Below are 15549 nucleotides of genomic sequence, written 5' to 3'. Positions count from 1 at the left end.
TGACATTGTGTTAGATTGCAGTTTTCTATAATCGAATTACGACATTCATTAAAGCTACTTTTGCAAAAATCTGAATAAAAAAATGCCATATAATTGATTGAAGTGAATATATGGCTTTCATAATCAAATGCTGCTCTTCCTGGTAACTGATCTAGAGCAATAACAAGACATTTATCTTTAGATGTTAAGTTAATGCTATTAATAAGGACACCTTTTCGTGCTGTAGCATCAAAGAGGATGACTATTATTATGCATAGCCAACTCTGCTGCTTGCAAATCTAAAATACTGCCAAGTTCACAAGCGATTTGCTCAACAGTAGGGGAGATGGGGGCGCATTGATCGCCGGGGCAATATGATCTTTTGGCTTTTACTCGTTCATTTTTGCCTTACTAGAAGTGAGGTTGCAATTTAATTAACCATTATGCTTCCCTAATTGATTATTCGTAATATTTTTTCATAAGGTTATCAGCGTCAAAAAAAAATAAAGAAAATATTGCTTTTTGTCATAAAAAGTGATTTTTTTAAATCGTACTATAATTCAAATATACTTTTATTTAGATGTCTGCATGGGTTAACAACAATTTTATTTTAAATTTGAAAGTGTTAGGTGTGTAATATAATATATAATTTTTACTTCGCTGCAATTTATAAAGTAGATATTGCTATCAATATGTTACCTATACCTATTGGGGTACATTGATCTTTGACTATGCGGGGCCCATTGATCGGAGGATCAAAGTGCCCCATAGAAGACGAAGTGCCCCATGTTTTTGTTTATAAGCAATACAGTTAAACGAATGGAATTGTATTTTTAATTAAAAAAAAAACTATATATAAACAAACAATAGCTTTTAGCATTTCATTTTTTAAATCTACTTATGTTATAAGCTAGTAATAATAATACTATTATTTTATAATATCAAAAGAATAATATTTAACATAATAATTAAAAAATATTTAACATAATATTATTATGTTAAATATTAGCATTTATTAAAAACATATGTTTTTATTGATATATTTTTTTACAGATCTTAAAATGGTTAGAAATAGACTTAAAAAAACAAATAAAGTTGCTATACCAAGTGAAACAATGAAAGTAGCTTTTAATAAAGTTTTAGAAGGAACACAACTGAATGTTGTAGCACGTCAGTTTAACAAAGATAGAATGTCTTTAAAAAGATATTGTCGTAAAAAGAGGCTTAATCCAAATGAAGCTTTCAAGCCTACAACAATAGACAAGTTTTTACAGCAGAAGATGAAAAAAGTTTATCAAGTTATTTACTAATTGCATCAAAAATGAACTATGGCCTTTCAACTAGGTTAACGCGATTATTGGCATATGAATTTGCTTTAAAAAACAATAAGATATGCCCATCATCATGGATCAAAAATAAAATTGCAGGCATTGATTGGTTGCAAGGTTTTATGAAAAGACAACCAGAGTTGTCTCTACGAACACCTGAAGCAACGAGCTTCGCTCGATCAACAGCTTTTAACAAATACACTGTAAGAGAGTTTTTTCAAAATCTTAAAACGGTAAGAAATCGATATAAATATAATCCTAACTGTATATATAATGTTGATGAAACTGGTTTAACAACCGTTCAAAAGCCGGTAAAGGTTTTAGCTGGTAGAGGAAGCAAACAAGTTGGAAGAATCACATCTGCAGAACGAGGAACATTGGTAACTGCATGTTGTGCCTCTAATGCTATTGAAAATTCCATTCCTCCATTATTTATTTTTCCTAGGGTAAAGTTTCATGATTACATGATTAAGGAAGGACCTCCTGGATGTGTGGGATTTGCAAATCCTTCTGGTTGGATGAACTCAGAAATTTTTATAGAATGGATTAAACATTTTGTTAAATATTTAAACTGTTCTCAGGAATCTCCAGTTTTGTTACTTCTCGACAGTCATGAAAGTCATTTTTCTGTTAAAGGCTTGGAGCTTGCAATTCAAACGGAATTACAATGATAAGTTTTCCTCCCCATTGCAGATGTAAATTGCAGCCATTAGATAGAACTGTTTTCGGACCATTGAAAAGGTTTTACAATTCTGCATGTGATAATTGGATGGTTTCAAACCCAAGACCAATGACCATTTATGATATTGTTTCAATAGTTCGAGAACCGTATACAAAAGCATTCTCACCATCTAATATACAGACAGGATTTAGAGTAGCTGGCATTGAGCCATTCAATTCTGAAATTTTCAAAGACGACGAATATTTACCATCATCAGTTACAGATAGAGCTGCTCCAGATACAGTTACTATCATTCCTGTCAACAACATGGAATCTGAAATGATACCAGCACATGTTAATCACATAGAGTCTGAAATAACTATAGTAAATATTGAAACAAGTATTTTAAACAAAGTGTCAATAAGTGTTGCTTCTATAATCTCACCTGAGGTTTTAAAACCTTACCCAAAAGCATCTGCCAGAAAAAAAATGTTAAAAGTAGACAGTTAAAAACAAGGATCTTGACTGATACTCCTGTCAGAAATAAAATTCGTTTGTCAAAAGAAAAGAAAATTTTGAAGCAAACCAAAAATCAACAAAAAGTCTCCACAAAAGTTAAGAAAGAAACTAAGAATTACTTGCTTAGGAATAAAAAACAATGTAAACCAAAAGCTGCTTCACAACTTGACTTTCACAAATGATGAAATATTCTTAATCAAAATATTGTACTTTTAACAAGTTTTGTAAACTTAAAAATTGTATTCTTATTTCAGTCTTTATATTTCAGTTCTTATAAATTTCAAGTTGTTTTAAAGTTTTAAACGTATATAAAGCGGGTAGCTTATAGCTGCTGTGATTTAAACATTTTTTAATTAAAAATTAGACTAGTGGGTTTAACTGCTATATTTAAAAAATAATTAAAAAATTTAGATGTATTATATGTTATACAATATTACCCTTTGACTAAATTATTTACAAGATTTAGTTATAGAAGTGTTAAACGTTTAGATAATATTACGCATATAAGATCAATGTGCCCCAAGTCGGAGATCATAGTACCCCATAGTTTGGGGTACATTGATCTTTTGAGAGGGTTGTTTAAAAGTTAAAATTATTCATGTTTATCATTTTTTTAAATCAAAATATTTATATATTCCAAAAGCCAGATAGTTCTACATGTGTTTCGTAGTTAATAAGTTTTTACATCTCTTTCAGGTTCTGCGCAGTTTTCAAAACATTGCTACGGCGATCAATGCGCCCCCATCTCCCCTACTCTGATGAGGAATATTATTAAAAATAACACACATAAGATATGGAATGTTACCTGTTGGTGCATTACACAACAACATATTATAAATTATCATTCTTATTTGTAATGAATATGTTTTTTTATCATCTGGCTTAATTACATTTCTTTCCACCTCAATCTGAATCAAATCATTATCCAAACTAGCAATTACCCTGTCACTAATCAAAACAGCAGCGCTATGCTTAGTTTTTAGTTGCTTTAGTATGCTTAGTTTTGAGTTGCGTCACTAAAAGCTTTATATCAGCTTTAAATGACGAATCTGGTCACCGTAATTTTTTTGTGTGTGTAAGTTTTTCAGATTTTATATTTCTGCCCTCAAAGTTTTAATAACTTTTTCTTTTTGCTTAACATTTTGTTCTAAAACACGTAATTCAGCTTTTAATAGTGCTATCTAGCTCCGACGTTCTTTGTAAGAGTTAGCTAACCAAGAAAACAAGTAAGATAACCTACCATTTAGTTTTTGTATTATAGGGCCTAATTTCTCTCTAAGTATATGTTTAGTTACGTCTCGTTCGCTATAACGTGCAGACGTTGATGGTCCACTAGGTAAAGATGATAAAACATTCATATTGGTATATGAACAATTTGAGGAGCCTAATGATAATGCAATGCTAGGAAAACTTGATGCATGGCTTAAAAAAGGTTTATTGCAAAAGTCAAAAAAACGCTTACAGTCCAAAACCCTGTTAAATTTTCTAGCCCAATTCATTGATTTATTTATGAGACTCCTGACCTAATTTTTACATTTTATTTAAAAATGTTTAGTGACTTGTTGAGATGTTTTGAGAAACAAATCTTTATGTTTTGAAAATAATAGAAGAATATGTCCATTTTTACAAACTGTATTACACTCTGTATTAGAGTCAATGTCTATTTGTGACAATTCAAAATTAGTAGTTAAATACTTTTTGCATTCTTCATAAAGCACAAACTTTATTTTTGGCCCCATGATAGGTAGAAAAATAGAGTTAAATTTTTGATAAATAAAAGACAACATTTTTAAATAATGGTAAATATAATGACATTACAATTGCTAACTACATTACAACTATTTAGTACAATTAAATAATCTATATCAAAAATCATTATTGTAATTAATAATACATTCTACTCCTTCTCACTGCGAGTGTCTTGCATTATTGAAGCTTAAAACAGTTATTTAATTGGATTATAGGATCAAGGTGTCTGAGTATGCATTTTTTGAATGAAATTTGGCAGGTAGTAAGAAAAGGGGTTTTAAAAGTGAGAGAATAAATTAGAAAAATGAACCAGTAAACTCAGAATTTTGGCAGGTAGTAAGAAAAAAGATTTATAATGTTGAGGGAATATTTTAAAAAAATGAACCCGCATTGCTTGGATAAATAATTGATGTCCAAAAAACAAGCAAATTTTTACCTAATTGAAATATAGTATTAAGGTGCCTGCGTACGGTTTTTTTTCAATGAAATTTAATAGTTAAAAAGAAACAACATTTTTTTCAAGTTTTTACTTTCATGTAGCATTAATCCAAACGTTGCAGGGGCAGTTATGCCACCACTTTCCATATACCTATTGAGTTTTTGCCTAACTAGATTTCTTTCAATTTGATTAAAATTTATATCAGCTCGCCTAGGGTAACCTCTTTCATTTTAACAATGATTCCCAGCAAGAAAATGACGTTGAGCCGTTGTTTTAATTTGGTTGGATTTTGGTCGCGACGCGAGTTTACTAAATTCCAATGATATTCCAAAGTTGGCATAACGTTGTTATTTTAACCTTTGTCTATTAAACATTGGAACAACGTCGAAAAACGTTATCATATAGCATCTTAAATATTAACACTAATACGACGTTGGAACAACTTTGGTTGTTTAACGTTGTTAAACCAACGTTAGTCTGATTAACGTTAGAATGACTTTGGAACAACGTCGCTTTTTTCATGTCTTTACTTTTGACATCAAAGCAACGTTAGCATTTCCAGGTATATACAACTTGATTCTACAAAACAACAAAATTATGCGTATTTTAAAATGGTTTAAAAACCGTTATCGGAAAAAATACTACTTTTAATCAGGTTTTTAGGCATTAGATCTGTCATACTAATATTTATAATATTATTTCCTAATATTTTACAGTCGAGTTATATATCACATTATTTATCATTGTCATGATAAATAAAAGTAAGTAAAAGTTCATTTTACTTTCAAATGTAGTTGAATGTTCTGTTATGCTTTTGTACATTTTGTGTATATAATATTACTTATATTGTAAACATTTCTGACTAATAAAATCTTTCACATATTTTATTTACAAATAAATGATGTAATTTTTAAACTATTCAATAGTTTAACTAAATGACAGTAAAAAAACAGAGTTCATTTTTTATGACATTTAATTCAGTTGTTTCAGTATATAATATCTTTTTATTTCAATGGAAAACTTTGGTATTCTCAGTTTCTTGGAGAATTAGTTCTTGGCTAGAAATTACTTAATAAGCTTCCTTAAAACTTGTATAATGTGTTTCTTATATAAATTTGTATAGTAATATTTTTTCATTCAAAGGTTACAATTTTATTTTTTTTAACATATTGGAAAAAGCAGATGGAATAAAATTATAGAATTTGTAATGTTATCTCTTTCGTCTTTTTTAAACACCTTTAATACTGCTTTTAGTAATTACATTTATTAGGAAAAAGTTATATTTGTTAGGTATTATTTAAAGTAAAGTTAATAACTTGCTTTCTTATACAATAACTAGTTTTCTAATTTTGTATCTTAAATTCTTTATTAATTTGGAAGTTAAGTGAAATAAATATCTAAACAGTTTAAAATTAACTTGTATTGGTTTAATTCTAAAAACATTTATTTATTTTTTCCTTGGTACCCTAAAATAGATTGCTATTGTATCTAAACGGTAACATTTAAGGTGGCTTGACCAAAGGTGGCTTGACCAAAAGTTACACTGTTTCTTTAGGTTGAGTCAAAAGAAAAGTTTCGAGAGCTAAAAAGAGAGTCTAAAAAAAAGGGAGCAGGTTAGTTTACTATAAGTTATTTTTTTAAATTGTTTTTTTTAGCACTAGGCAGTACCAATTGTTTCCTCCAATACCTAAATTAAAATTGATTTTAGGAATAGAAAAACATATCCAACAGAAACAGGAACAGAGCACATAAATTTTATACTAGATTTTAGTCATAATTAACGACATATTGATTTGATTTAATAAAACACTCAGTCAGTATTTAATTTTTGAAATGAATCACAATTCCTAGATAGCACAAGCTGATTGGGTTAACATTGGCACAATATTGGCATTTTGACGTATAACAACGACAAACATCGGCCCAACAATGTTGGCCCAACGTTGGCTAACTAGTACGGGCCAGCATTGGCGTTACACTTTGCGCGACAATGGGCCAATGTGGTGGCTTACATAATTATTTTGCTATCACTGATAATTCCCAGTTATACGGATCGATTCACCAAACATTATGCAAATTATTTCAATGAAAAGATAAGAAGTAGGAAGGAATGTTATAAACAAAAAAATATTAACATTATTTTATTATATTTTAAGTAAGTAAGCAAACGTGTACATCTAATTGATGACCAAGTCAATGTATTTATCCTCACTATTTGGATCAGCACACGGTCTTTTTAAGCATTGCACCCTGCCACCGTTTCTATCTTTGGCATAGCGAAACCAGTTCATAATAGCATTTTTTCTTTCAAGATTTGTTGCTTTAGCTCCCCAAACATTGGAGCAAGCTGCTTTCATTACGACATTGCTGAATCCCAATGAACAAAAACTGTGTTACCCATTTTCCCACATCCAGTTTATTTCAAGTGCCAATTCGTGCGTAAACAAACCTTTTAACACGTTTCTAGCTGTATCATTTACATTAGTTCCACCAGTTATTCAAGGAAAGCAATATGAAATTTAAATGAATGAACTTTTTAAATAATTTATTAGCAAAAACTTAACGAAATTGTGATATTTTTTTAAATTTTAAAAAATTTAACATCAGTAAACTATTTGTTTGTTGAGTAAACTAATTTAATAAGTTGAATTTACCATAGCATTTTTAAAGTCACAATATTTAAGCTTGTCATCAAAATCTTTAGTCTCTGACCAAGTCGCTAATATTTAAAACCTTTTGGAGCTTTGGTATTCTGAGAGCATACTACAAACTTTTTCAATACCACATTCAACATTGCATTGCATGTCTTTATTTCTATGCATAGCTCTTTGATCTCCTCCTTTTGTTCAACTATCAGTTGCAACATATGTTGGTTTATACTTATAAAATGTTGAAGTAAATATATTTTAAAAGTGAAATGTTAATTGTCGGTGGGCTAAGTTGCTTTCACTGTGACAAAGAACCTAATTTTCGCTTAAGGATTATAAAATTTAAAGTGTGACAACCTTTTGGATGCATTGATAAACGGTCTTATTTCAACCAACTCTGATATAGAGCTTCTAAAATAATATCTTTTTTTACGGTGAAAAATATAATATATGCATATATATATATATATATATATATATTAGTAGTAGAAAATTACTTAAAAAAAATAAATTTTTCCATTTAACACTGTGTTTCATCAACAAAGATTCATCAGAAATGCTTAACAACACACAACAATCTTAATACTCTTATTCTAACCTAAAACTCTTATTTATCAGTAAGTTGAACTAAGTTTTTTTTTCTAAAAATGATAAAATAACTTAATGGAACAGGTTAAGCAGTAAACATTTGCTCGAAGGTTTTCAATTTAAAAAAGTTGTGTTATTAATTACAATTTAAAATTTGATCCTTTAAAGCATTTTTCTTCAGTTCTTAAATCAATAAAAATTAATCATTGTTTATGTGTAGATTTGCAATACAAAGGAAATAATGTTCCACTTCCTCCGTGGTTAACAAAAGGTCACAATGGTAAGTTAACTAGTTTGAGTATGCTAAAATATCTTGCATCATACCGTAATAAGTTTCAGTACAAGTAAAAAGGGGTCAAATTAATCAGTTAAGAATTATATATCGTTTATATATATACATATATATATATATATATATATATATATATATATATATATATATATATATATATATATATATATATATATATACATATATATATATATATATATATATATATATATATATATATATATATATATATATATATATATATATATATATATATATATATATAAAAGTAAGATGAAAAAAAACAACTTTTTACGGTACTTAAAGTTTCATGCTGTTTGCGGCACTTACAGGGTTGGAAACTAAGTTTTTGCTGAGTTATACTTTGTTATATCTATGTGTTTATGTGAGAGAAGTAAATCGTTTGTGTTTCTCTGTATTGGTAGAATATTCTTACTTTACAATTGCACTTAATAAATGAAATTAAATAATATTCAGGTATTTATTTATTGTGAAAGTAAAAAGATGAACATTTTTGTTTTATCGGATTTATTGCCAAGGGTATTGTTTTGCGTTTTTTTGATTGCATCAATGAATTTTGACAGAGAAAGCTAAAAGAGTGGAAATTTGTGGAAAGAGTGGCACCGTCAGATTTTTATTTATTTTCACCCATGAAATCGGCTTTGAAGGGGAAAATTTTCAACAATGCTGCCGAAATTATGCAGAATGTTCAGCTCTGGATCAATGCAAAGCCCCCTGAATTTTTTGCAACTGGTGTTGCCAAGCTGCCGGACAGATGGCGAAGATGTATTGAGAGTGACGGTAACTATTTAGAGTTCCTTAGAGAGGATGATTAATAAATTTCTTGTTCTATGTTTCATTATTCTTGTAAGTTGGCAAAATCTTAGTTTCCAGCCCTGTATCAGCCATATATTTAAATCAAGAAAAATCCGTTCAAAAATGCAATTGAAAACTCCTAACAAAACTTAAAAAAAAACAACAATGGAATGAGTTCTGACGTCAAATAATGATAATAATACTAATAACAACAATAATAATAATAACAATCATAACAATAATAATAAAAAATAATAATAATATGGATAAATATTTTTTTTAATTGTTAGTGTCATATTGGGAATGAAGGAATCTGTTTCTATGTCTACACTTGGAAACAATGTCACTCCTTTTATCCAATAAATTAGTATTTTTATAATATTATATTTAATTTTTTTCCGTGAGACATAATTTGCAAGATTTGGATGTTGGATTATATGATTTGGATGTTGGATTATATGCTATACATTGCCTGAACATTTTCCATTTAACTATAGGGACTAATTTAGCTGCTTTTAACTACCATCCATGCTTTGAGAGCTCAGTATCATTTTTGTATTTTGAGATGTTAAATGATTTAGCGTGATTAGCATACCTTAATTTAAACGGAGTCTCACTTAGCCCAATGTAGAATTTTTCATTTGAAGTTGAATAAAGATTATCAGTTGTAACAGCTGCTTAATAAACAATGTTGCTTGTTAAACATTTATTGAACAACGGACAGAGATTTTTATTATAGCAGTTACAGTTCTGTTGATTAGGGTTTGTATTGTTGTACAAAATGTATTTGTTGTGCGAATTTATAATAGATTTTACACTTGGCATACAACTGTAGCTAACTTTGACTGTGCTCCTGTAAAAGATTTTATGCAGTTTGTTATTATTAGGAAAATGTTTGTCAATAAGTTTCAAAAAACATTTTCCCAGGTTGGTGCTAACGTTTTTACTAAATGGAAGGTTAAACCAAATAATGTTGCGGGCTCTGTTCCGTTAGACTACATTTGTAACCAGACTTTAATAAAGCTTCATTATATAGAGAAATAGTATTTTAAAATATTTCTTTGTTAGATGACATTGTAGACAAAATAAGTTCAATCGAATGTGGTATTTGTTTTAGTATACTTGATGGGTGATTTGAATCAGCATGGATGCAATTTAATTTATTATCAGGTTTGAAATAAGGTTTAAAAGTGCAGTCACTAAGATTTAGAGATACGTTGAGGCAATTGACAATTTTCATGTTGCATTGTATAGATTTACGTTAGCCATTGCATTTAAATATTTCGACAATATGCTATTTTATTTTTCCAACTTGAGGGCCGCTTTTATTACTAAAAACTGCCAAGTCATCGTCACGGTATAAAACTTCAAACTTGTTATAAAATTTTGAAATTTGAAAAAGAAGAAATATTCCTACCAGCTCACCTACCTCTGCACCGTCGAACACTCCCTTGGAAACATCAAATAAACCACTTGATTGCTTTATCCAAACTTGATCATTATTAAAAAGCAAAGACTTTCTTGCATGAAAAATTAGTGAAATGTTCTCTTTATCTAATGTTAGGTGTTGCTTCGCAAAATTGATAGAGTTTTTAAGAAGTGTTTCACTGATAGAAGGGTAGAAGTCAATAATATCAAAAACTAAAAATTTATAGAGGTGTTTATCTTTTATGGCCTTAAATCAATTGATAACATTTCGAGTATTTTTCCATTGATTTAATTGTAATATATTTCTTAGGTCTGCATTAATTTTAGAAAGAATATCTTTACTAATTGTACCAACCTCGTTTTTAGCAGGAATCACTCGGGCAGTCGGATTGCTTTCGAAATTATCTTCATGGTCTTTTAAAGTGATAAAACAGTTGGAAGGTGTGTTAATGTCAATTTTATTGAAAACTTCATGATTTTTCAAAAGACTTTTACCTTCTAAGTTTACTTTATTTATTATGTTTGAGTTAGACAATTTGTAGTTTAAAGTGATGGCATTTCTTAACAAGTGGTTATAATCATTTTTAGATAAATTGTAAAAATTGGTCGTTTTATCGGCATAAGTATAAGTTAGATAAGATTTTCGAATATTGTTTATATCTTATTTTAAGTTATTTTGGAAACTGTTGTGCACCTTTTGAAACTTATTGTGTTTTACAAGATCAATGAGTTCATTCTCAAAAGCTAGCATGTCTGAAATTTGTTTTGGATGATTAGATGTTTTTAATCCGTAGTTATAAAAAAATTGTTCTTACTATTTGAACTCTTGTTTAAGATGAATAATGCTTTTCATCGCATTCTTTTAATTAATGTTTCAGTTTTATCCAATAACTGTATTTTGAAGTCTTTAATGGATGGTATCGGAATTTTCTTGACTGAATATCCAAAGTTTATTTTTTCCATCACATATACGACTTGAATAGAGTGCTCAACGTATGGAGCAAAAATATTGTTGTTTTGGTTATGTAATAATAATCAATTTTTTCGGTTTGGGAGTGATCAACGTAAAATAAAATAATCACAGAATAGATCATTTAATAAATAAAAAAGTAAGATGAAAAAAAAAGGTAATTTTCTTTTACTTTTTTTATTTTTTACTTTTTTTTTTTACTTTTTTAGATTATTAGAAATCACTTATAAATTCTTATCAATTTTTGTACAAAATGTTTTGTCAATAAAGACTCTTCAGAAATGAATGGTAAATATAATAAACTTCAATTTATGCCAAAAGCTAAATTACAGGAAGTCGTAAATCTAACTTTTGGAATTTTTTACACCTATGTGATATTTTATACATTAGTGACACTAATTAGAGTCACTAATGTGAAAAATGTTACAATAGTGAAATATTATAACAACATTATAAAAAGAACTCTTTAGAGGTGTTTATTTATATTTTTTCCAAAAATGGGGATTTTTAATTATAAATTCGTTTCTTTTTGTAGTTTTATGAGAGAAATTTATTTTTATGTCTTCATTTGGATATTAATTCTGATTTTTTATTTAAGAAAAATTATTTTAAGTGGCTGTTGTTTTAAGAATAGACTAATTTAATATATAATCATCAATGTTTTTATCTTTTAATTCCCATATGTATGTTGCCATAATATATAAATCAAAATCTATCTATGTATATATATATATATATATATATATATATATATATATATATATATATATATATATATATATATATATATATATATATATATATATATATATTTAAACAACTTTAAAAAGTATTCCACACAATAGAGTGCTCAATGTTCTCAAAAGAACAAAGCAATTATAAATTAGTAGAAAATCACTTAACAAAAAGTTTTTTTCATTTAACACTGTGTTTCATCAACAAAGATTCATTAGAAAAATTTTTCTGATGAATCTTTGTTGATAAAACACAGTGTTAAATGGAAAAAACTTTTGTTAAGTGATTTTCTACTAATATATATATATATATATATATATATATATATATATATATATATATATATATATATATATATATATATATATATATATATATATATATATATATATATATATATATATATATATATATATATATATATATATATGTATATATATATATATGTATATATATATATATATATATATATATATTTATATATATATATATATATATATATATATATATATATATATATATATATATATATATATATATAATATATATATAATTGTACTTAAAAAGACTTGAAAGAAAAGGTTATTAATTTGCTTACAATATGTTATGACTCTATAGGTTTTGTAAACAACCGGGGTTGATATTTGAGCTGGGGCTGGGTTTGATAAAATATGCCGAGTTTGTTACCAGGGCTGAATGAGCAATTATGCATACTAATGTACATTATTTTAATTTAAAATTCATGTTTTATTTTGTATATATATGCATATATAAACATCATTATGATCATCGCTACCATCATGATTATCATCATTATTCTCACAATCATCATTATCATTATCATCATTTTCATCATCATCATTATCATCATCATAATCATCATCATCATCATCGTCATCTTATCTTTTATCTCAGATGCAAGCATCTAGAGACATTTGGTAAGTCTTTAACAGGGTTATTTACTAAAATAAGTCTAACATTTAATCTCTTATTCATGGGTCTGACTTTTCCCTTCTCCCCAGAATAAGGTAGAGTTTTTTACAAAACTTCTTGCTCTAATTCAACTCTTGAATCTAATGACCATACTCTACCTTCCTGTTTAACCTATTGCTAAACATTAAAACCACTATGGCTTCTAATGGTAAAGCTAATTCTCAATTGTTAAAACACAAGATTTTCATCATATTCTTAAAAAAGTGTTCTCAAGAGTTCTCTTTAATTTTTGTTAAATTTTTTAAATTTGCTAAGTAAGTGGTTCCAAATTTTAAAAACTCTTGAATACACTTTGACCTCTCCAACGATCCTACAATTAGGCTTCATTTTGTTATTAGTTTCCTTATAGAGCGTTTTTGAGATTAATAAATTATTTCTTTCTAACTGCAGAGTTAAAGTTATTATTGAAGGTCTACACTCCACTTTATTTCAAGTAACTTTAAGGGTACCACATAGATCAATCTTTGCTTTATGGGAAGAATAAAGACTTTATTTCTTATATCAAGACTCCAATTTTAATAGTTGCTAGAAATGGAGTCGGTATGAGAATATGCTGAATAAAATTAAATGCTAAATGAAAGGACATACTTAAGACGTTCATAAGACGTCCAAAAACGTTTATTGTGATCTTCGAAACGGACTGTTTTGGACGTCCGACCTTCCGTTAAAAAAGTGACGTAGGGTGAGGCAAAAAGTAAAAAAAAATTTCCTCATATTCAAATTTTCAATAACCTAAATCCAAATTTCATTATGTTAGCTTTTACATTTTATATGATTAAATTACTAGACTAAAGACTTAAGTATATTAACAATTTACTAGTATCGCATTAATAGAGAGACCTGAATATCCAATGATAAGCAGCTATTTTATAGTGAAGTTATGTTGACAAATAAAATATAATCTAAATATTAACAATATATTTTCATTGAATCAATTTAGTTTTCCAAAAGATGGTGTATTTAGAAGACAAGAATTTAAATGTTTTAGTTAAAGGTAATTATTTCTTTTTAGTCTTGAATTCGGGCATTATTTTGTTTGATATTTTAGGTATAATGTGGTGCGTGGTTTTTTTTAATATGTTGAACGATTTGTAGCAAATATAATAATAACAAACGAACTAAATACCAAATATAACTTTGATTTCCGGTAAAAAAGCTTCTGAAGGACTGCAAAACATGCAATATATGTACAGTATTTTTATGGTAATGAACTGCTGTATTAAAGAAAAGAAAACTTTTATACTTGGAAACCCCTTCGCGTTGTTTTTGGGTTAAAAGACTGCAGTTTTGATGACGTAACATTGAATTATCAGTTCTAAAATCAACTCCATAATGTCTTGAGTTTCAAAAAATTTAATGCTTGTTTGAAAATCAATTCAATAATATATTGCGCTACTCTTGTACAATTGCTACAATTGTATTTTTAGAACACAAACTATACCCTAAAAAGTAAAGGGATATGAATTTGCGCTAGATTGTGAGCAACATTAAAATCTCATAAAGACGAGTGCTTTGAAGCATACGCAAAAACAAAGAAGCTAAAACATGGCTAAGCTACCTTTTTCTATTTTAAACTTACAAAAATATGCAAGTATCAAGAATAGAAAACCAACAAAATACTTCTTATGAAGCCTTTTTTTTTCAAACTGTCCGTATTTCTCTGTGCTATCTTTGTAACTCGACTTCTTCTCAATTTTACTCTTTTTTACTTCTATTCTTTTTTAAATTCATTTACTCTTGATCATGATTTTGATCATAATATATTGATATTATGCTACATTTTTGTTTTGTATTTCAAAAACTCACATTGCATTAATATGTATTTAAATATGCATTTAGAAATCTATTATTGATGTGTTTGAAGTTTTTGTATTTAGTTTTGTTTTAAATTAAAATATTTTTATTTGATTAAATGTAATTAACCCTAAAATTTATTTTTATTTGTCCCTTGTTTTTAAAATAAAATCGAACAATGTTTTTGGCTATAGTTAATTTTATGTAATGGTTAAATGTAATATAGTTTATTATATAATTAAATAAAAACTTCTATTATATATGTAAGTCTATTTTTAAAGTTATTATTTATACAATATTTTAAGGGAATTATCAAGTATAGTAAATATAGTACATATAAGTATAGTATAAATAGTTTATTTTATGTCATATGTTTAACGAAATTTTATAAGTAACAACTTTTTTAATTCATTCAGCTCCTTCAAAATTTGATAATTTGTGATTCAAAACTTTGCTTTTCCCAAAAAAAAAGGTGAAGAAAATATATGAAGTCAATGATAAATCTTTAAGTATTACAAAGATTAATGCAAGCAATATTTTTTCTTGTTAAAATTATCTTGGAAATTGGTTTAACTGTATAGGTTTCATTTTCCTTATGAATTTATTTTTA

At 27.5% G+C, this 15549-nt stretch overlaps 1 protein-coding gene across 1 annotated transcript; it reads left to right on the top strand.

The window, feature by feature from the left end:
* Window positions 1–1300: 1300 nt before the first annotated feature.
* Window positions 1301–1978, top strand: LOC136091066 (uncharacterized). The gene has a single exon (XM_065818051.1). The coding sequence runs from the start codon at window positions 1301–1303 to the stop codon at window positions 1976–1978; it is 678 nt and encodes a 225-aa protein (XP_065674123.1).
* Window positions 1979–15549: the final 13571 nt, after the last annotated feature.

The sequence above is a fragment of the Hydra vulgaris genome, chromosome 14 (genome assembly GCF_038396675.1).
Source record: "Hydra vulgaris chromosome 14, alternate assembly HydraT2T_AEP".
In the NCBI taxonomy this organism is placed as follows: domain Eukaryota; kingdom Metazoa; phylum Cnidaria; class Hydrozoa; order Anthoathecata; family Hydridae; genus Hydra; species Hydra vulgaris.
This window is presented reverse-complemented; position numbering and strand designations above follow the sequence as displayed.